Source organism: Erithacus rubecula, assembly GCF_903797595.1.
Source record: "Erithacus rubecula genome assembly, chromosome: 4".
Taxonomy (NCBI): Eukaryota; Metazoa; Chordata; class Aves; order Passeriformes; family Muscicapidae; genus Erithacus; species Erithacus rubecula.
Genome location: NC_136686.1, coordinates 5,663,137 through 5,684,387, shown reverse-complemented (window position 1 = coordinate 5,684,387; position 21,251 = coordinate 5,663,137). Strand labels below are relative to the sequence as shown.

The 21,251-nt window shown below is 41.0% G+C and overlaps 1 protein-coding gene across 2 annotated transcripts in view; it reads left to right on the top strand.

Moving 5' to 3' along the window:
• The window catches only part of ITPR2 (inositol 1,4,5-trisphosphate receptor type 2), a 237,105-nt gene that overhangs the window by 173,944 nt on the left and 41,910 nt on the right, over positions 1-21,251 (top strand). For both annotated transcript variants that reach the window (XM_079304200.1, XM_079304199.1), the window contains 3 exons: positions 568-663; positions 1,827-1,946; positions 20,252-20,359. In XM_079304200.1, coding sequence (XP_079160326.1) covers positions 568-663; positions 1,827-1,946; positions 20,252-20,359 — 324 coding nt within the window. The remainder of the gene's footprint in view (positions 1-567; positions 664-1,826; positions 1,947-20,251; positions 20,360-21,251) is intronic.

The following is a 21,251-nucleotide window of genomic DNA, read 5'->3' as shown; positions in this document are numbered from 1 at the left end:
TGGTCCTAGTGAAAAGCAGCCAGTTGACAAAGCAAAGATTGTCTTTATGTATTCCCCCAGGAATATTCAGCAGTGAAACAAAATCTCAGGAGTGTATGGAAATAGTTTCTTTTACAGCCTTTCAAATAAGAACCAGTTGGACTTCATAAAAACCAAAGGGGAAGGAAACTTGCCTGAATGATAAAACCTTTTGTATAATATGTTTTGTAATTACCTCTGTTGAGTCTCTTTTTAACAGAAAAGCAAGGCAAAAATTGCTAGGTGGGCAATAAGGAAAGAAAATGGAATTTAATTTCTTGTGCACAGTCTGCAGCAACATTCTGTATTTAAGTCAAACATTCTTCAGTGTTTAAAATTTTCCTTCCAATATAGCATGCAGAGTTAGTGTTACAGTATGCTGACATTAAAAAAGACTATTAAATATATCAGTAAAATAAAAGATGCAAGTGGTTGAAAATCTTATCCACTAAAAAAGCAGTCCTCATAATCTCAATTAAAACAAATGCAAGGGTCATTAATCCATGAAAGAGATTTAAAATTTGCATTAATTTGGTTTTGTATCTCTAGAACAATGCCTCCAAGCTTTTGCTGGCTATTATGGAAAGCAGGCAAGACAGTGAGAATGCGGAAAGAATCCTTTTCAACATGAGACCAAGAGAACTGGTGAGAAAACTTGTGAATATTCATAAATCTTTTGGCTAAAAAAATCTGTCATTAAAACATTTTTAAAATGATCTGTATCTAAGCTGAGAAGTGTTGGCAGGGTATGGTGGCACAATGTATCAGGATAGTACTAATTCACAAAAAGTGCTTTGAAAGGATCAAGCATGCATGATTTCAGTCTTTACGACTTCATTATTTTTATCCTTTCCAAGCACTTTTCTGTAATTGTTTCCTAACTAAATTATCATATTCTGGTAGACTGTCTTCAAGTACAGTTTGTCAGGGGCTGGCAAATTAAGCTTGTAGAGTTTGTGAAGCAGTGCTAACAGGAATGTGTGTATAGACATAAAATAGATTTAATATACATGTGTGTTATTTATTTATGTCTCATGAACAAACAGAGCTCCAAGCAGTTGTTGCTGTGTTTTGGAACAATCCTGATGTTTGTGGAGAAACTTTAAATGAGTTGGAAATCTGGGGAAGTAATTTCCAATATGACTTGACTGTGTGCCAGCAGAGACTGAGAGATCTGGGAATTCTTGAGGGATTCTGGGGAAGAATCTGGGGGCATCATCCCTGCCCCTAGGCAGAGCCCAATGCCTGCTGGTTTCAGGGAATCATCACTGAGGTGGCATCTCAGCAGGATGAGGCCATCCCTGGGCTACAGCTGCAGGATCAGGCCTTGTGGGGGGAACCCAGTGGTGGTCCTGTAAGAGGCTTTTGAATATTTGGAGTTTTCCCAGCACCCTGCCAAGATCTTCCTTTCCTTTTTGGTTTTGATGTGGCTTTTTCCTGTGAAATTGTGTTGCTGCCTGCTCTGGCCAGAAGAAGATCATGGCTGCACTCTAAGTGCTGCACAGCACACTCTGCCATTGCTAGACTAGTCCTTAGAAGCATTTGTGAAAATACCTGCTCACAAAGACTCAGCATTCCTGTTTTTTTCTCATGGTTGCTGATGAAAAATGTAGTAGTTTGGAGCTTCATAAATCCTTCAAGCTTGTCTTTATTCAGAAAGTGTTTCTCAGGCTGCTCGCTCTTCTTGCAGAACTGCAGGGCACCCTTCCAGGCTGGAGCTGAACAAAGTGGCTGTGTTCAAACACAGTGTGTTTTTTCCCCAAGAACCACATTCATTTCATCTCTCCCTGGCTGGGTTTGTGTTGCAGGTGGATGTGATGAAGAATGCCTACAACCAAGGTCTGGAGTGCGACCACGAGGAGGAGAATGGAGATGATGGCATCTCCCCAAAAGATGTTGGCCATAATATCTATATTTTGGCACATCAGGTATGTCTTACTTGTTTGGTGACAGCTTCCAGAAAAGCATTACATGGTCAAACTTCACATTGTCACAGGTGGAATCATGCACTTCAGTGGTAAGAGAGAAGTAACAAAGTGTTTATGGATAAAAACTGAAGTTTGACAGTGGTTAATAGGTTCAGTGGCAAGGCACACTTGATTGTTTACTGCATGCAGGACAAGCTCAGCCAACACTGTCAGGGAGAGCCTCCTGTTGGGTCATGATGCTAAGGAAGGATCCTCTTGCATGCTAAACTCCTCAGAGGGGAGTTTAGGTGCAGCTGGATCTAGACTTAGTCCCAGCTTTGCCCAGCAGTTTATGTCTAAAGGTTTATCTGCACATGATCAACACTTGATATAATTTAGCCATCAAGATTTCAGAGTTAAGCATGCTCTTAACTACTTACCAAGACTCTCTTGTAAGGAATCCCTCAGTCTTGAGGAGCAACCTTAAGAGCCATCCCCTACCCAAGGGGAGATCCTGAATATATTAGTCATCCCATTGAGGAGAAATTTCACACCAATTGTTATTTCTGTGAAGCAATGGTAGAGCAAAACAGTGATGTCCACTTAGCTTTGTCCTCTTTTAATATTAACAGATCATCTATATCAATCAAATCATAAATTGTGTTACTATTACTGGTGTACTTTAAATACAGCTGTGATACCAAGTGAACTTGATTTCAGAAGATTCCTATTATTTTAGATATATTACTTTGCCTATAAGAATAATTGGGCTTTTTCATTGCTTTCTCCTTTCAAATTATGCTGTAGTGTCCTCAGACTTTTTCTGATCACTTTTGCTTCTCTGCTGGTAAAGGTAGAATGTACACTGAAGGTTGGTATTTAATGGGCTATTTATTCTTCAGAGTAGTTGGTGTCAAAAATAGTTTGTCTTTCAATAACATTCAGAGTATTTAAAAGTATTTTGAATTGAAAGAGTAAGAACCATGAACTTCTTGGTTATATCATAAATTACTGCATTTGGTATTTCATATAAGGGCCAAATTAAAAAAAAATGTTTTTCCCTAAGTAAGAAGAAATAAACAGATGGGGTTAGGGAGTGTTCCTCATTCATTATGTTTATTAAGTGTTGTTAGAAATTGAATACTGGGTGGAAAAAAAAGAAAAGAAAGCAATCTATAGTTATAGTAGTATTATGCAATGTTTCTTTCAAACAAGGGATGCAGAAAACCAGTTACTGAGTTATGCTGGTGTGCTCACAGCACATTTAAATAAGTAGGTATTGTTATTATGTTGTTGGTGGTGTGATTGACCATGTTGTACTCTCATGCTGCATGTGGGACTGTACATAAGATACCCATCAGAGATGACATTATTTTTAGAAAGCATCTGCAGCTCCTTACCTTGTCTGAATTTATTCCTTGTCTGAATGCTTATAATGAAAATTTAAATGCCTGCCAAATTGAAATGTTGGTATTTTCTGTCTTCTGCCTACAGTTTGTGTTAAATTACTTAACAGGGTCTGTGACATGGAAAATATGTTTTGTGGGAGTGGAATATAGACCTGAAGGTATCTATGAAGCAACTTGGGTCATTTTACACAAGAGGTCACTGCCAGGGGCTCACCAGCTGGCTGAGGTGCAGGTTAAGCTCTGTCCTAGGTTCATGTCCACAGTGCTGGAGAAGTCCATGGTGCCACTCCAGAGCTATTCCTGATCCATAGCTGGCGTTTCAGTTGCATAAGGGTGGATATTTTTACAGCAACTTACTGAGCTCCTTCCTGTTCTGTAAAATTAAATGACATGATTGGTTCTGTATGCTGTAAAAATATCCATCTTTTTACAAAAAGAAAAAAAAAGAGACTGTTTTCCTTTTCTTGCATTTCTGTAATATAGTACATGTGTTTACAATAGCTTTGCACCCATGTCAAGCCCCATGCCAAAACAAAGCAATGCAAGGGCAGGCAATTTGGGGCCTTTCTGTGTCCTCTGCTAATGAAACACTGCAATTCTTGGCACAGACCTGCTGATCTCTGACCCCAAACTCTTTCCATGTGTGCCCTTATTGCTTGCCCTGGGATGGGCAGGATACAAGCATGGACCCTCCTCAGTAAGGCCATTGCTGCTGGGTTCCTTTGCTGGCTTCAGTCTCCAAACACCCTGGGCTTTGCTGTCAGAGTGGCTTTTTGGTGCCTGAGCCTTCTGCTTGGCTTGGCTGACCTGATTTACATAATATTTCTTCACTGTGGCACTTCATCTGACTTACCCTTTTTCTACAACCAATGTGGCTCTTCAGTCCCTTTCCTTACACTTCCTTACACTTGCTTTAGTTACAGCTTTTTGGTCCCTCTGTAACAGCAGAATCAAGACTGAGAGTTCCCCTTTTTGCTGTTCCAGCCCTCCAACACAGACAGTTTATTTTGGGGAGCCCTGACTTTCAGTTTTTGTCGTTGTGCTCTTCAGGGCAATGCTGGGTTCTGCATTTTGTCACCACTACATCCTTCCTTGCCCTTCCTGTGGTTGATTTTACCAGAAGCAAGAGGCATTCTTGTAAATGTGTGACCCAGAGTGTTTGGAAAGTTGTACATGTGTCACAAGCAAGGCTGAGATTTCTGTTGGTAAATCTTCCTTAGAGCCTCCCAATCCCTGCCTTAAATGTGCACTTGCACATTGTGCACACACAGGAGCAGCTGTGCCATGCCAGTGATCACACATCTCCCACGTGTTTCTTTGTCCTCTCTTTCCTTTATTTCTTCATCTTCCTCCAGTGTGCCACGTGCCCTGGCTGTGCTGCTTCCTCTGCACTGACCCCAGGCTGTCTGGGCACTGCTGCTCCTCACTTTTCCTGCTCCTCCATGAGCAGAAGGGAGAAGGGAGGGCCACTGGGAGAAAGCAGAACTGAGCTGTCCATGAAGAGCTGCCCTGAGCTGCAGCCCTCCTCTGCAGCCTGCTTTTGGGGCTCCTTCCAGATGTAGCTTTTCTGCTTGTGGAGCAGTGACACCAGCCAGTGCTTGAGGTCACATCCTGGAAAAATAAGCCTGTTATTGGCAGTTGGAAAGGGTTCACAATTCTCTTAAAAATCCATGGAGGAGATTCTGTTTTCTTTCTCTGGTTCCAGTGTCATGCTCAGAGCCAAGCCTTGACCTGGCTAATTCCTTGCAGTAGTCTCAGCTGAGTGCCAAAGGTGTGTTATGGACATATGGATGGTTATTCCATCACCCCTTACACCGCTTCTCTTCCAGCCTCAGTCAATAGGTAAGGTATTTTTACTGCTGTCCCCTTAAGAGATTGTGTTAAAGCTGGTCACACTCAGATTTGCAAAGTTAGTAAGGCTGTCCACAAAGACACTTCATCTTGATGTGATGTCCCTGTAGGAAATTACAAAAGCTTTTGACATAGCAGCACAAAGAAAAGTTTCATCCTTGTTTCTTATCTGTAAAAGCATTAGTGTAGGAAATAAAGTTTTTAAATGGTTACACAAAGAAAGAAATTAGAAAAAGCTAAAGAAATCCTCTGGCTTTTCAGATGACTGCTTGAGCTGGCTGCCTGTTAGTCATAACAAAGTGCTTCAGAAGTTTGTAAACAAAAACACAATACTTCACTGGCAATAGTTCTGTGAGGTTCATGATCCCTTTGATAAACTATGAAGCAAGATAAGGCAGTGATTGTATCTAGAGGCTCCTGTAGTCTGCATGCACATATATATATACATCCATATATTTGTATGTATGTATGTATATGTGCTTCTGTTAACAGGAAATATTTGGAGTGTTTGTGTTTTTCAGTTCATGCAAACTGTCTAAATCATCCATTAGCATGGAGCCCAAGCTAATCCACTGTACCTTTCAGCAGGGGCTTTTTCCATGAGGGGCACAAGAATGTGAAATAACTTTACAAAGCATTTTGTCAGCTTGCAGCATGGCAAGAGTGCACTTCCATCTGCCTGCAGAGCTGTGGAGAGCTGTCCTTGATCTGGAAGGATATGAGTGGAGGGGGGAGAAAGGGAAAAAACTGAAACAAAACTTTCAGATTTCCAGTGCCTTCTAAACTCCTCTGCCTGGTTGCCAAGGCTGTGGCAGGAGTGTAGGGACCCTGATGCACATTCCATGCTCTCAGGCTACCAAAATGTTTTCTCAATTTTAAGTGTCTGCTTAAATGCCCTGTTGGAGAAGGAGCACAGGTCTTGGAACTCCACAATACCTTTGTCATTTCCAGGTAAATAGAAGGTTATTTGTTGAATTGGTTTATTTTAATGAGATTAAGCTAAAATACTGTTTAAATCCCAACCAACTACTTATATTTTTACAATTATCTGGTGCCACCAAGACTTAATAAAAAAATATTTCCTCACCCCCATAAGGTTAGAAGAATTATCACTGTCTGATATCAGTGCAGTGAAGACTAATTTGAACCAGGCTATCTTCTGATAGACTAACACAGTTGGAAGTGTCCTTTCATTTGTAAATTCTTAAAATAAACCAAGGAAAAAGAGGTAAATCTGCTGTGAACTGTAAGGTTCTCATTGCAGGTACTGCAAAGGACACACATCTTCCTCTCTGGTGCTAATTTTAAATGGGCTGACCAAAATAAGTCATTCAGCCTTATATATTTGCTAGTATAACAGAATCAAGATTTATTTTTTTTAAAACTTGGCAAGCATTATCAAACTAATGTCTCACTGCCATGTTTACTTCATTGGCTAATAGTGTAGACAGATGAAGGGTATTTGCTAACTGGGCAATTAAAATGGCAATAATTGATGGCATGGATTTATAGTTTGGGAGTAGGGATACACTGACAGCTATTTTTTAAAAGTTACTACTTTTGACATTTAAACTAGGAGAGGTTTGATAATGAGACTTGGATATAATACATTCATTAAGGATAAAGTAAAGTCAGTTTAAAAAAAAATTAGCTATCCAAATAGGAAAAATTCTAAGAAGCACAAAGTCTTTTGTTTCTCTGAGTTTCTCTTCAGTCTGCCTTTCTGCAGCTTTCATCAGATTTGAGTACACCAGGACTGGGACCACCTTTATTTTCCACATCAGCACTATGCCTACAGCTGCATGGTTCTGGCACTCTTACATGCTCCAGCAGAACCAAAAAAAAAAAAAAAAAAAAAAAAAAAAAAGACAATAATAATTGTTTCAGAATTTTTTAAAGAATTAATGTCACTTTTTACAAGATTTTGGAGCAGTTAAAAGCTCTAATTAATTTTGTTTGCCCCTTTTTAAGTAGGTGCTATTATCTGGTGTTACAGATAAATGCAGCAAGGCAGAGGCAGGCACAGCAAGTCATGGGCTGTCATGGGAAGCAAATCTGGCTTGTTTGGTCCCCAGTGCTTTGCTTTGAGTGCCACATTGGCTTCCCTCCTGTGCTCACTTGATCCCAGCTACTTTGTGATGTGGCAAGTTGGCATTTATTGGGTAGTGCATAATCACAGAGCACATTAGTACTTCAGAAGTCTTTTAGAGACATGCTAACATGTGTTTTTCAAATAAACTTTCCTGTGCTGCTGCTGTTATGGGTTGCTGAGGCAAGAAAAGCTTTCATAAGGTAACGGATGCAAATGTGCTCATGTGTGTGAGGGAGGTATTGTAAGGCTTAAAGGGTTTTTTGTGGGTGGTTATTTTTGGTGTTGTAGTTTGGAGCAGTTCCTGGATTTCCTCCACTTTGCTGTATTTAACTTTTAGACAGATTCACTCAAACCTTTGTCCTTCTTTTCCCTTGAGTATGAGTGTGTGTATATAAAGTAAAAGACAATTATTAAAACTTACATTAAAAGGTAGATGTGTATTCTTGTACTCATCCATTTGTCTTGATCTGAATATAATTCAGGCCAGGTCAGGGGTTTCCATGGCTAGATCTTGCTTATGATGGGTGCAGATCTTCCATGGTTTAATGTGTGAGGAAACAAGAAGTAACACTGTAAATGTGTACCTCCAAATGTGGAATGGGATCACTGCATGTGACTCCTCCAAAGCTTTCTGAACTAAGTGGGTTGTCCCAGGCTCATCAAACACTGTTCTGTATGAAGTGTGATTGTTCAGGAATAAATTCTGGGTGAAATTTGACCTTTTAAAAAGAAGTGTTGCTGAAGAAGGCAGAAATTACTTGGTCAGTAATGTACATTGGCAAGCACTTATCTCTAAGATGCAGCAGAGAAGCACCTGAAAGGCTGGTTAGGAGAGGGAACTGGTGGGACCAGTTACAGCCCAGCAGTCTGCAGTGACCTGGCTGAAATTGTAATATCATGGTTATACCATGGAAATAAGATGAACAGAAGACAAGTGGAAAAGTCTTGCAAGAACACCTTCACCCTTGATAATGGTGTTGCCATTACTGGCCCATAATATTTGCCTAAAATAAATCTCCCTGTCCCCGTGAGAGCTGTGAGTCCCAGAGCATTTTGTTCTAAAAGATAGGCTCATCCAATTGGGAAGCAGCTTTGACCTCAGGCAAGGATCCTTCAGATGAGCTGAGGTCTGGGGATCACTCTGGTTCAGTGAAGTTTTTAAGCTTGCTGAGTTCTTTCTGCTCATCCTCAGGTAGATGCATGTCTGTCTTTACAAAACATTAGGTTGTGTCTAGGTTCTGATGACAAAGATGTTCAGTTGATTCTGTTTTGTGAATGAAATGTATAGGTTCATTTGAGTTTTCACATATCTCTGACTGGTACACTCTCAAAAAATAAAAAACATTTTAGTGAGTGAGACTAGGATTTTGGAAAAAAGACCACTGTTTATATTGAATGCAAATGCAGATAGCTCACATTTTGTGTAGCAATGACCATTGTCCAATTGTACAGCTGATGTGGACAAGAAGCAGTTGCCAGGTATTACTGGAGATTGTCCTCCCAAGTACCAGATGACAAATAGAGAAAAACAATGTACACAGTTAAATAAATAGCACTACATTTTGAGGCAGAAGATGATGGACTCGATCCTGTAGGATAAACCTGCCCTTCAGGATGAATAGCTGTGAGTTTGTGCAATGAGGATGCTCTCTTTCTGCAGGACAGGTAAAATTTTTCAAGCTAAAAGATGTCATTTTTTTTGCAAGGCTCTTCTGAGCTTTGCAGTTTTTTGGTGGGTTTTTTTTTTTTGGTTTTTTTTTTTTTTTTTTTTTTCTTTCCTTAGCAGAGAAGCTCTTGCTGATAGCAGTGCCAAAACAAAGAGCTAATGGGAACCAGTCCCAGGAACCATGACTGTCAGGGGACTCGTAAGCTTGGCTGCCAGACCTGAAACTTTTCATGGAACTTTTATGCTCCACATGTTGTTCTGTAGTTATCATCCTGATGAGACAGGCTATGGCATCAAAATGACACTGGCTAATTAAATGTCAGGAGAATCAGAAGATGTTGCAAGGCTTTTACACTGAGATTGCCAAGATTGAAACAGAAGCCAGTGAGGCACATCACCCTCCTTGTGGCTCATTAGGATGGATATAACTCCATGTTCAGCCAGCTGCAGGATGGAGAGACAGCATGGAGGCTGCCACGAGGGCTTGACACTAATGAGCACCTGAAAGGTTAAATAAATGGCTGTGGCTGATGTTAGGTCTCAGGTTATAACCTTGGCAACTTGTCCTTTGATGTTTTCTTTTTCTCCTCTTCTCCTTGGAAGCATTCACCTCAGAATCCTGTTCTGGCTTTAACAGGAATCTACATGGGAACCTCTGTTTTCCATCTGGTTTGTGCTGACTTAGGCTGCTAAGAGCTGCTAGGATTCAAGCTAGAGCTTTTGCTGTAGGTTGGCCACAAAAGCTTTAGCTTATTTTCATTTTTCTGGTTCTGCTTCTCTAGAATAAGATGAAGTGTCTATTCTACACATGTGTGTGATTTATTATATGTAATTTTAATGAGGGTTATATCCTGTTTGACTGTGGCAACTGTGCATTTCACTAGTCCACAGGTGTCCTTAATATTTCTGCTTTGTGGGTTTCTTCTTCTATCTTTAACTTCTGTAATCCTTGTGTTTTGTGGTTTACAAGATTTTTTGTCATTGGGAAATATGTTGAATTGGTGTTGGGGCCCAAACGTTACACCAGAAGAAATATCCTTTCTTTGTCAAATGTCTGCATTGTGAAATCTTCACATTAGTCTGTGGTTTTACTTTGAAAATTGGCTGTGGGACAATGAAATACTGTTCAAGACATTCTCTGCTCTCAGGCTCTGTTTGCAGCCCTGTCCTAGCAATAACCACACTACCTTTTTATTGCTGTCTGAAGCAGCATGGGGTGGACAGAGGGATTTCAGTCCTCCTTTGGTTCTCTCTCACTTACTTCTCTTCCACTTGAAGAATGGATCTTCATTTAGCTGTGTCCACAGCTAGTGTAGGTGGGAATGCCTCCAATCAAAGTAGGCAAGCAATAATGATTTATACTGATTCATACTGATTTATACTAGCAGAGAACTTGCCCTGTTGCTCTCAAACCATACTCTTACCCTGCTGCCTGCTCTTGTTTGTCATGCTTTAGGAGTGATGATATATGGGTGACAAGGAGGATGGCATGACTTTAAACTTTTAGATTGAAATTGCTTGGAGAAGCATTATGTAGAATTAAGCATAATTTTGCTTGGAAACTGGGTAAACTCAATCCAGAAGCCCTGGAGAGGCAATAAATGTGGGACCACACAGTGCCATCTTTCCAAAGCCACCCTTCAAAGCACACTGCACATTCAGCCAGCCCTGAGTGCTGTGTGCACATTTCACTGGCTCAGGAATGTATGTAATGTAGCTATTTTGTTCAAATTGCTGCAAACTCCCCTTATTAAGGAAGTTGAATTAGACAAAGTGTTGAGTTCTTGCTCTGGAGACAGAGCTGGAGCTTTTCCATTAGAGGTAACCTTCAAATGAACCAAGGTGCACCTTTTTCTTCTAAGTACAGCCCAACTAAAACATTTTACCCTAAGCTGGGGTTTGGTTTGAGGGGAAATGAGGCTAACCTTGGAGATATCATAGAAGTGAAATCTGATCTTACTTAATAGTATCAGAGCAGTTCTAATACGTCTCAGATACCTGCATTGTGAAATCCTACACCTTAATTAAAATTAGGGGGGGCATCTTCTCTAACAAAGACATACTTTTTTATGTTCAGTAGTCATTGAAGTAATTACAGCTTAACAAAAATAAAGAGCATTAAACAGAATGTCAAAATATGTCTGTTCCTCACAGTTGCTCCGTTTTAATTCTCATCTCCTCTGATGTCACAATTTAATTAGGTATCTCAGTCACCACAGAGTTTTCCAGACAAGATCTGAATTTGTAATCTACAAATCAGCAGATCTCAGTTGCCATCCTCTGCATTTCATTCATTTAACACAGTGCAGAAAAGTGAAAATGAGGTTCACCTTGCACTTTCTCTGAGGCAGCTTTATGAGATACTGAATAAAAGTGTCCAGCTGTGAAATTTAGTTTTTAACAGCTGATTATGCCTTTCTACACCAAAAGTGAGGTGATCAGTTACTTGTGATCACCTTCAGACCTGCACACAGATAAGCATCTCATCAACCTGGGGTTAAAGAAGCCTTTTCTCTGCCTTTTTCTATGGGCAAGGATTTTCAAAGTTTCTTTTACAAATGATGGTCTGTGGTAACCTTAAATGAACTTAGTTTGGAAAATCTTTCCAGCTTTTTCTGTCTTTGAGTCTGCAGAGCACCATTTAAGTGCTACTTGGTTGGGTAAAAGAGCATTATTTGTGAATATCTGATGAGGAGAGAGAAGAAAGTTTTACTCCCAACAAGAACTCTTATTTTATAGGTGCCAGGTGAAAGTCCTGAGGACAATAGCCATAGTACAGAGTTGGACAGAACAACTCATAATTTTACATTCACTTCTCTCTGTCCTATGCTCCTACTTCTGTTTTTTTAGGGATGTTTTGCTCTGCTGATTAGAGGGGGAGGCAGAGATTCAACAGCATGGTTGAAAATGTTGGAAAATTTCTTGTAATTGTTTGAGGGGACTCATCTCTTAGTTTCTGTCCATCTCCACACTTGTACACTGCCCTGTTTTGTACCCTGAAATGTACATAAATCAGGCCCAGCAGATAGTAGGAAATCCATGTCTGCTGTCAATTCAACAGGTTTCAGCTTCAGCTGTTTGCTTGCTGCTTCAGTCTTGTATGTTTTTGGCTCTGAATGAGCAAGTTATGCTTTGTGTGTTGTGCAACTATGTGTTGAGAAGGTGGGATGTGAACAGGGTTTTTAATTTGATGTGGATGTAACTTGAATCACAGGGTCTGAGCCATGATTCCAGGCTGCAGCTGAGGACTTCAGCCTCTTCAATGTGCCTCATTGAGGACAGGGAGGTGGCTTATCCCAGCCTCTGCAGGGACTGTTTTCCAAGCCACACCTGCCTGTGGCAGAGCTGATGATGATGTCAGGTTGGGATGGTGAACTGCATCCAGCTGAAAGGATCACAGTGTGCCAAAGAAACCATGGCACTATCCTGAAACATAAGAGAAGATGAGTTTGGGTAGATCCTGAAGAAGAGGATGGATCTTCATCCTTCCTTCATTCTGGAAGGATCAAACCACGAGGAACTTTCTGTTCATGGTGCCAGAGGAAGGGATGTCGAGTGCCAGTCAAGGTGTCCTGGTCTTATGGCTCACAGAAGGAAATCTGTCTGTACTTAAAAACTTGAAACTGTGGTTCCCCTCACCACATTGCCCCCAAAGCAAGAGTCAGCAGCAGTTCCTCCTTTTGTTTATGCTATAGCCTGCCTTTTCTAGAGAAGCCATGTAGTAGATAGAAGAAGATAGAGTCCTGTTCTGCAGAGAGGAGAAACATGAAGAAAGTGAAGGGCTTGGGAGCAAAAGAATTTTAAGAGTTCCTGGAAAGGATGTGCCTTTCACAGCTCTCTTATCTCGGGTGTATTTATGCATTTTGGATGTGTATAAAGTGTTGGTGGTTTTTAGAGGTGAACAGTTCTCTTGCTGTGTGGATTTGGGATCCATGTACCTCCTGGTTTGGGTCTTTATAGACTGTGTCTATATAACATTGGTGCCAGTGTTTTTGTCTGCCTTTTATGGAGCAGCAGTGGTTGGGATCTTCTCCTTCTGCCCTGAAGAAGACTAATTGCAGAAACTCTGCTCTCCTTTTCTTTCTTTTCCACTGAACTTTCTTGTTACTGCCCTATAATCATATCTGACACTTGCATCATCTGATTTCCTTCCATCCTTGTTTTGCAAAATTTTGCTTACAGTAATCACAGGAGGCAGTCTCTGAGTGCAGCTGTGTCCTTCTGTTGGAATATTCTGGATTGCATACTGCTGTCCACATCCTGAGTCCACTGCTGTCCAGTATGGTCAGTGGACACCAAAATCCAAGTGTAGGCATTGGATTGGTTTGACTCAAGCAGACACAGCTGCCCAGGACACTTTACACAGAGCCTGTGGAGATGTTTCACATCCACTCACCTCAAATTAATTTTGTTTGGTGGCAGCACACTTTGTCTGACCTGAACTTCCCCACAGATGTGTACACTTCATGTTTTTGGAACTCAGCTTTGCCTGCAAAAGAAATTAGAAAGAAGACAAGTTCATTGAAATATTAAGTAATTTTGTCTTCTGCTGGTTTTCATCAGGGTAAAAAAGAACAGCAAAACCACAACAAAAATAGCAATGAAATTACTATGGGGGGCTGCAAACATAATAGTGCTAGAGTTCACTTAGCTGTGGTGGTTTCTTTTATGTGATAATATTGAGGTGTTTTATTCCTCCCCTGTGAGGTAGATCACTATTAGCCACAATTTGTGGAGCCTGGGGAGGAGGGTTGGTGCCTCAGAGGTTACACGAGGCTGTGGAAGACCCAGCAACAGAATCCAAAGCGTCTGGACCACCCAGGGACCTGCTCATGCACCACAAGCCATCAGGGAAAGATTAACTCCAAAGCCTTTTGGTTGCTCTGCACGGTGTAATTGTCTAAATGAAATCAATGAATACTTGATTTGAGAGTCTCCCATTGCTCCATCCCTGCTGTTCCTAATGTTTGTTAACAGATTGCTTTGTGGCAGAGTGCAAAGGTGCCGCTCTATAAAACTGTAATGACTTCTGGAAAGGAAGTTGCCCTGTGTATTGCAGAAAGCACCATTCAGTTTTGATTGGAACATGGGGAGCTGAGAAGTTGTTATTGCTTTTAGTACAGCTACTTGGAATAAAAATTTCTGCTCCGTTATGGTTAAGATGACATTTCCTTTTCCCTGCTTTTTTCTCTCCTTGTTTACCGATGGAGTTGGAGTGTTCTCCTTTGCCCTGGGCAGGGAGCTGGCATGTGATGAGGTCCTGGCATGCCAAGGAAGAGGAGCTCCCTTTCTGTCTCCTACACTCTCTGTCTGTCACCCATCCTGTTTGCTACTCCCTTGATTTTTCTCTTGGCTAATTTATTTCTCAGTCCTTGGGGGTTTTCTTGTCAGTCCCCAGACAGTTTTTTTTATCCTTTCTTGCTCTCTAAGCAGCAAATGAAGTGTTTGGTGAGCTGGCTGGGTTATCCCTGGTGAGGGGGTTTGATGGTGCCAGATCTCACCCTGCCTGGCTCTGGGAGCCAAGGGGACTGAAGAGGACAAAGGAGGAAGGGATTGAGGCTGTGAATGAGCCCCAGTTGCACAAGCCTGCTGGCACAGCAAGGTGAGGCTCACCTGAGCATTATTTTCTGTTGCTGCAAGTTACATTTTGTCACAATTTCCCCTGATGAAAGACCACTGGCCTTTGGGCTGGCAACCCACACTGCAGGTGTGTGGATAGTGACAGGGCAGGGGTAAAGATATAATTTACAGCAAATCTCTCAGATGTCATGCCTTGGGAATCAGGTACAAACACTCTCATCTCACTTTCCCCAGGGGCTGTAGTGCATTAACTTCCAGGCACAATCCCCAGCACGTTCCCATTGCTGCCTGTCCCAGTGCCCTTTCCCTGCCAGGAGTGTGCCAGGTATCTCCTCATCACATGCCAGCCCTACATCTGGGACAAGAACTGAGAGAATTGAAACAAGGATAATAGTTATTTCAAAAAATCTTGTTTCTATTTTTTTGTTTAGATGCTTGTAATACTTCTTATAGCAATACTGTAAATGTAAGTTGTATTGAGGCACAGGTGCTGTTTGTGTCTTTATTTCTGCTTCTCAGCCAGTTATCCAGTGCTTTTTGTACTATTCCATCAGTCTCTCCTAGGAAATCAGTTTAACATTGCACTAAACCTCACTCATTTAGATCCCTTTAGTACCATTCTAGTAAAAAAAAGTCACCTTTACCCCTTCCCTCCACCCAGTTTTAAAATTCTGGGGATTGAAATAAATCTCCCAGAGTTTGGGGGTCTCCAACCTAGAGTCTCTAGCTTGTATTTCTTGTGTTTTTTCCTTGTATTTCTTGTCCTTTTGTGGGCTTCAGCAAAGCCTGGGGTAATCAGCAGAATTTTGACAACCATCTCAGCTGTGTACTGGGTAGGACCTCATGCCTTTGATGAGAACTTGAGAGGCCCCTGCTGTTTACAAGTTACAGCCAGGGACTGACACATCCTTATTAAAATATGGAGGGGCTCTGTGTTTTACAGAAATAATGAAAAGTGGAGGAAAACTCTCTTGTCAAGCTACTTTTCCACATACACACACACATTCACACACTGGTATTTTGGCAAACCAATCTACTATACCACATCAGTGAGTTAATGACAGGCTGGTGAAATGAATGTTCACAGCTTTAAATCAGTCTTTTCTTTAGGAGCATTTAAATAACTTCATTTTTTGTTCAAGGTAATCTTGACTATAAAACTACAGGCCTGCAGGAAACCCATATATTAATTGCAAAAGCTGGGTCTGCTGTGGTTTTCCACACTGCTGATCATATATGGCATCCCAGATGAGTAGCAGACCTGATTTTATAATCATGTTGTTTCAAGAGTTTAGACTGAGTATTACTTGTAATTCTGTCATTTATCTCTACTGTTTCTCTATTAATGTCTTCAGTGTTCTTGCTCTGTCCTCAATCTTTCACATTTTGTACTGATGCTTTATTACAGTGTTTTCCAAAATTTTTACGTAAAATCTTTCAAGATGAGCAGCAGTCCTTCCTTGGGAGCTGACTGAAAGCCAAATGATCTTTATTCATATAGCTATTGCCTTGCACATCCCTTTTTGGAAATCACTGTTCCATTATGTGCTATTGCTTCCTTGTCCCTACACGCCTTGATGAGCAGTAAAATTCAGTGTTGACATTTAAAATATTGTCACTGGCATGGCTGATGTGTGACTGACTGAGTGAGTGAGTTTTCTCCACAATGGTGATTTTTCTGGGGCTCTTTGCAAATTCAGCCTCTAGTGGTGTTTTTCTTTGCATCAGCTACACTTGCAGTGTATTTTTGAGGTGCATTGTTGAGCTTTGCTTTGCAAACATAAAGAGAAGTGTTCTCACTGTAGTTGCTCTCAGCCATGTCCATCCCATGTCTTGTCCTCCAGCTGCCCCAAAAGATTTGTGCAGCACACTGGATATAACACTTTACTGCATCACTGAAGTTAAATATGAAAAAAAAAAAAATCACTCAGAGATTGCATGGCCTTTACACACCACACACAAACTGTCACCTAGGGTGTATTATAAACTTGGATAGGTTCACAGTTTGTCACTGCATTGTTATTTTCATTGCTGTGTCTTTGATCTCACAAAAAGCTCTGCCCTGGTCAAGGCATCTGTTGACACAGTCCCCCTGGCCCACGTGGGCCTTTGAGCTCGTTATGGGGCAAAGGAGGGATCATGAAAGCAGAGCTTCAGCAAACACCATGGCTGCCAAATAACAGCATTCCTAAAGCTGTTCTGTGTCACACTGTGGGCTCTGCTTTGGATCTGAGCTCTCTCAGATTGCTGTCCACTGAAGAACATTCTTTCATCATTGTGGCTGTGGCAATACAGAATTGTTGCGTCAATGTAGAGGAATCCATCCTGTGCAGGAACTGCAGAAAATTGATGGGCCCTTTGCCCTGAGCTTACTGCCTGAGTGTCTAGAGTACACAGAAGGTAAGTGGGTATTGAGAGGTTTGGAAGCTGGGAGAAATGAAGTTGTGAGTGAAGAAGATTCACCTTCACTGGTGCCTTTAGGTGAGTTCCCCATGTGGAATGTGCTGCAGCTCCTCCAGCTCAGGCAGTAGTCCCTCAGTTTTTTTCTGATGTATCTTTTCTGGCAGTGGAGGGGCTGGCACAGGAAATCCTGGCTTGATGTTCAGGTGCCTTTGTCCAGTGGCTGTGCTGGAAAGCCCCAGCTGTGCAGTGCTGGGCTCTGTTCACATATCAGCACAGGACAGTCACACAGAAGAAGCACAGCCTCAGAAAGCACAGTGCAGATCACCAAATACACACTGCTCTAAAGAGCATGGCTGCTGTTCATATGAAACCTGATAGCAAAATATGCTCAGTCTCAAATCCCCAGCAGGCTCTGAGCTCCCTGTTCTAGCCAGTCCCATTGGAGCATGAGAGGCTGACATGGTTTTCCCTTCTACTCCATGTGATAAGGGAATTTTTGTTACTGATACTTATCCAAAGAGACTTCTGCAGTAAAAGTTATGGGCAGTTCAAAGCACATCAGGAAGAAATACCTAGAGTTTTCATATGGTTTACAAATGGCGTTTCCAATTTTGTATACAAGTTCAAGTATAAACATAGAAAGTTTTTTTTTGTGTTACTAATGGAAATTTCTGAATCTGTAGCAGGTTCCTTATTCCAAACTGGCATAGTTTTATAAGAAGAACTATCCATATGTCCTTGACTTGTCATTTGTTAGAAAACTCAAAATCTTAATGGTTCACATTGGAGAAATAAAGGTCAAGATACAGGCAAAGTTCCTCTGTATTACAGAAGATAATAAAAGGGGAATATATTTGCTCCTGGTTATGCTAATTTATCACTCCAAGCACGGTGTGATTGCATTCTGTCTAGTCAGTACTCCTCTTCATATCTTAAAGAAGAGATATGGCCAAAGTAAAGGGCACTTGGAGATAGACAGGGAAAATAATTGAGTCACAGAGAGTCTTCTGTTTGAGGAGGGATGGGAAGGATGGGGATTGTTTTAATTTAAAGAAGAGACAAATAAAAGAGAACGTGACAGTAGTGTACAGAATGATGAATGATGCAGGGAAGGTGAACTGGGCACTCTTGCTTGCCCTTTTATAAGTACAGAAGCAGAGGGAGAGCCAATAAAGCAGAAAGGCAAAAGTAATAACACTGTTGAAAGGGCATTTTTAACCAGTAACTCTTTTGTTTCCAATGGCTCATCCTCTTTCTCCATGATTCCAGAGCATGTCTTGAGGGGCATGCAAAGACCTCTAGGAGATGAATTGAAGTTGTCTTGCTAAGCAGTTGTGGTCATGCTGCAAAAGCTGCTGGTTGGATCAAGTTATTTGGCTTGTGTGAAGGGGAAGAACTTGTCAAATAGTCTTAAAGAACCTTTTCAATCTCAAAAAGAAGTGGAAATGTAGGTAAAGACATCAATGTGTGTAATGATACTATGCATATAGTATTTGCTAGATAGAGTAAAAAAGGAACTATTCAGGACAGAAATCTGCTACTGATGGAAGGAATATTCCTCTGCAGTTAACCCCCTTGTCATTTTTTGCTGGTCTTCCTGGATATCTGCTCATGACACTTTTATAAAATGCTGTGTTGTGCCACATTGGCTCGGGCTCTGCTGTCAGCAGCAAGCAGACTTCTGCCCCAAGGAAGTTGTATCCCTTTCTGGTATTCTCTTACTTTTGGATGTTCCATTTATTTTTTATTTTATTTAATAAGTTTGTATTCAAATCCAGAAGAAAATTTATTTTGATCAGTAGATTCTAGAGAACTTCAATAAATGGACTAAATTGTATATGTACTTCTCCCCTGCCTTATTGTTAAAAATAGGGAGATAATGGAACATGCAAATTCCAGATGAGTGAGATCAGATTCTGGTTAGATTATTACAGTATCTGTTTGGATCCATTGTTACTTTTAGACTTAACCCCTGTCAGTCTTTTTGTAGCTGTGCAATTATTTTATAATTCCTCACCAGGCTGTGCTATTTCATGTAGCACAATCCTGGCCCACCTGTGGTGATCATCACTTCAAAGCCCTGGCTCCTGTGGTCATTTTGAGTGTGTGCCTGCCTCATTTCTAATGGTCTGTTGTGGTAATGTCAGCTGTGATGATTCAGCCTGGATCACATCTGTGAGCTTTCCTTTCCTTTCCTTTCCTTCCTTTCCTTTCCTTTCCTTTCCTTTCCTTTCCTTTCCTTTCCTTTCCTTTCCTTTCCTTTCCTTTCCTTTCCTTTCCTTTCCTTTCCTTTCCTTTCCTTTCCTTTCCTTTCCCTTTCCCTTTCCCTTTCCCTTTCCCTTTCCCTTTCCCTTTCCCTTTCCCTTTCCCTTTCCCTTTCCCTTTCCCTTTCCCTTTCCCTTTCCCTTTCCCTTTCCCTTTCCCTTTCCCTTTCCCTTTCCCTTTCCCTTTCCCTTTCCCTTTCCCTTTCCCTTTCCCTTTCCCTTTCCCTTTCCCTTTCCCTTTCCCCTTCAGTTTTTCCCTCTTCAGTTTTCCCATCTTAAAACAGGTGAAACACCTCATCTATTCCAGATGGAAACCACTTGCTATGCAGGAAAAATTGCATTTTTAGTAATTTCCTTATGCCTTATAATTAGGTCTTTGTTTCTCACTCACCTACAGGACATCATGATTGCATTTGCCAATATTTTTCTTATTAAACTTTGTACAGCAATGGAGCATTTTAAACATCTCTACTCAACGTAGGTGTATTTTATCAATCATGTGAAGTGCAATTTGTAAAAGTTTATGGGAGATACATATTTGTGTGTATGTGTGTATGTATCTATTTGCTGTGTATATAAACTGTACAGTTAAGGATGGATTTGCCTGGCACCACAGTCCAGCTCCCTCAGAAACAGTTACAGCCCTGGAATACCAACCTACAACCTAGTTTAGCCATTTGAAATCACTGAGAAAAATTAATTGTAAATGTAATTTAGCACTCACAGGTATGCAAATTTTATGTCTAAACTCAAGTGAAAAGAAGCACTCAGTCTAATTTTTTGGCATTTGCCAAAAGCCCTCCAAAAAACATTCAGGCTGCAGGCTAAGCTGCCTTTCATAAATCTCAACTGAAGACTTTCTGCTGACTTCTTAAGACTAAATTATTTCTATTGTTCTCAAGTAATTACATTTTTGTTGCTATCTGTGGAAAGAGCCCCACTGGGTTGAGCATGTAAGTATATGGGAATGGGGGGAAGGAGGATTTGTGTTAGTTAAGTGGAGATGATAAAGCTGAAAACATAGCAGCAGGGCATAAATCAGATTTTTCTTCTTTTTCTAGCTGGCTTGTCACAATAAAACATTGCAACAGATGCTGAAGCCAGGGTCAGATCCAGATGAAGGAGATGAAGCCTTGAGGTTTTATGCCAAACATACAGCACAGATAGAGGTAAAGGATTGCTCTCCAGAAGATGGACTGGGAGACAAGTCTGCATCTTGCATGTGGTGTATCTCCTCTTTTTGAGCTTCCAAATGGTGTGGAGTATTTATGAGGAGAAGGTTGAATAATATGCTTTTGGCTGTGGGAGATAAAGGAATACACCTGTATTAGAAGAGGCTCCAAACCATCATTTCACAGTAGCTTTGCTGTGCCTTACCAAACATGTTTTGTTGGGGGAATAATGACTGTGGATAGGTGCTGTGTCATGAAGTCAAGAATCATCTTGTATGGTGCATCACTCAAATAAATAATCATGAGTTTCAAAGCCACTGATGCTGGCTGATCAAATTAAAAGTCTGGCTGGAGTACAAAGAGATTCTGAAGTGGTGCAGACATTCAATGTGGCTTTTGTTTAAAATACTAGGGCTTGGCCTGGTTGAGCAGTTCTGTTCTCTATTCTAAAATTTACACCTGCCATGGGTTGGACTTAGATAGAGGTCCACAGAGGTATCCCACCACAGGATAGGTGCAAGGTCCATGGCCTTGGTTGTCAGGAGGGCAGCTCAATGCTCCTCTAAATGTATTTTATTACTTTGGATGCTGCTGAGATCTCTCTTAGCAATTATCAGCTTGTTTATCTCAGTAGCTTGCAAATTTAAGCATTAAACAAGCACTGTGGTCAACTTCTTTGTGACCAATAGCTTCTTCTGGAAAAGTGAAACTCAACCCAGCATTGCTGCTATGCAAAATACATAATTGCTTGTCTTTGGAAGCTGTCCTAGACCTATTTGGTGCTTCAGATATTATCTCCCCTCTATTAACATATCTCATTTGTTTGATTTGAAATTCAAATTTATTTTCACCACTGGCTGTAGGCAGGCATGACTGTAGAAGTCAAAAA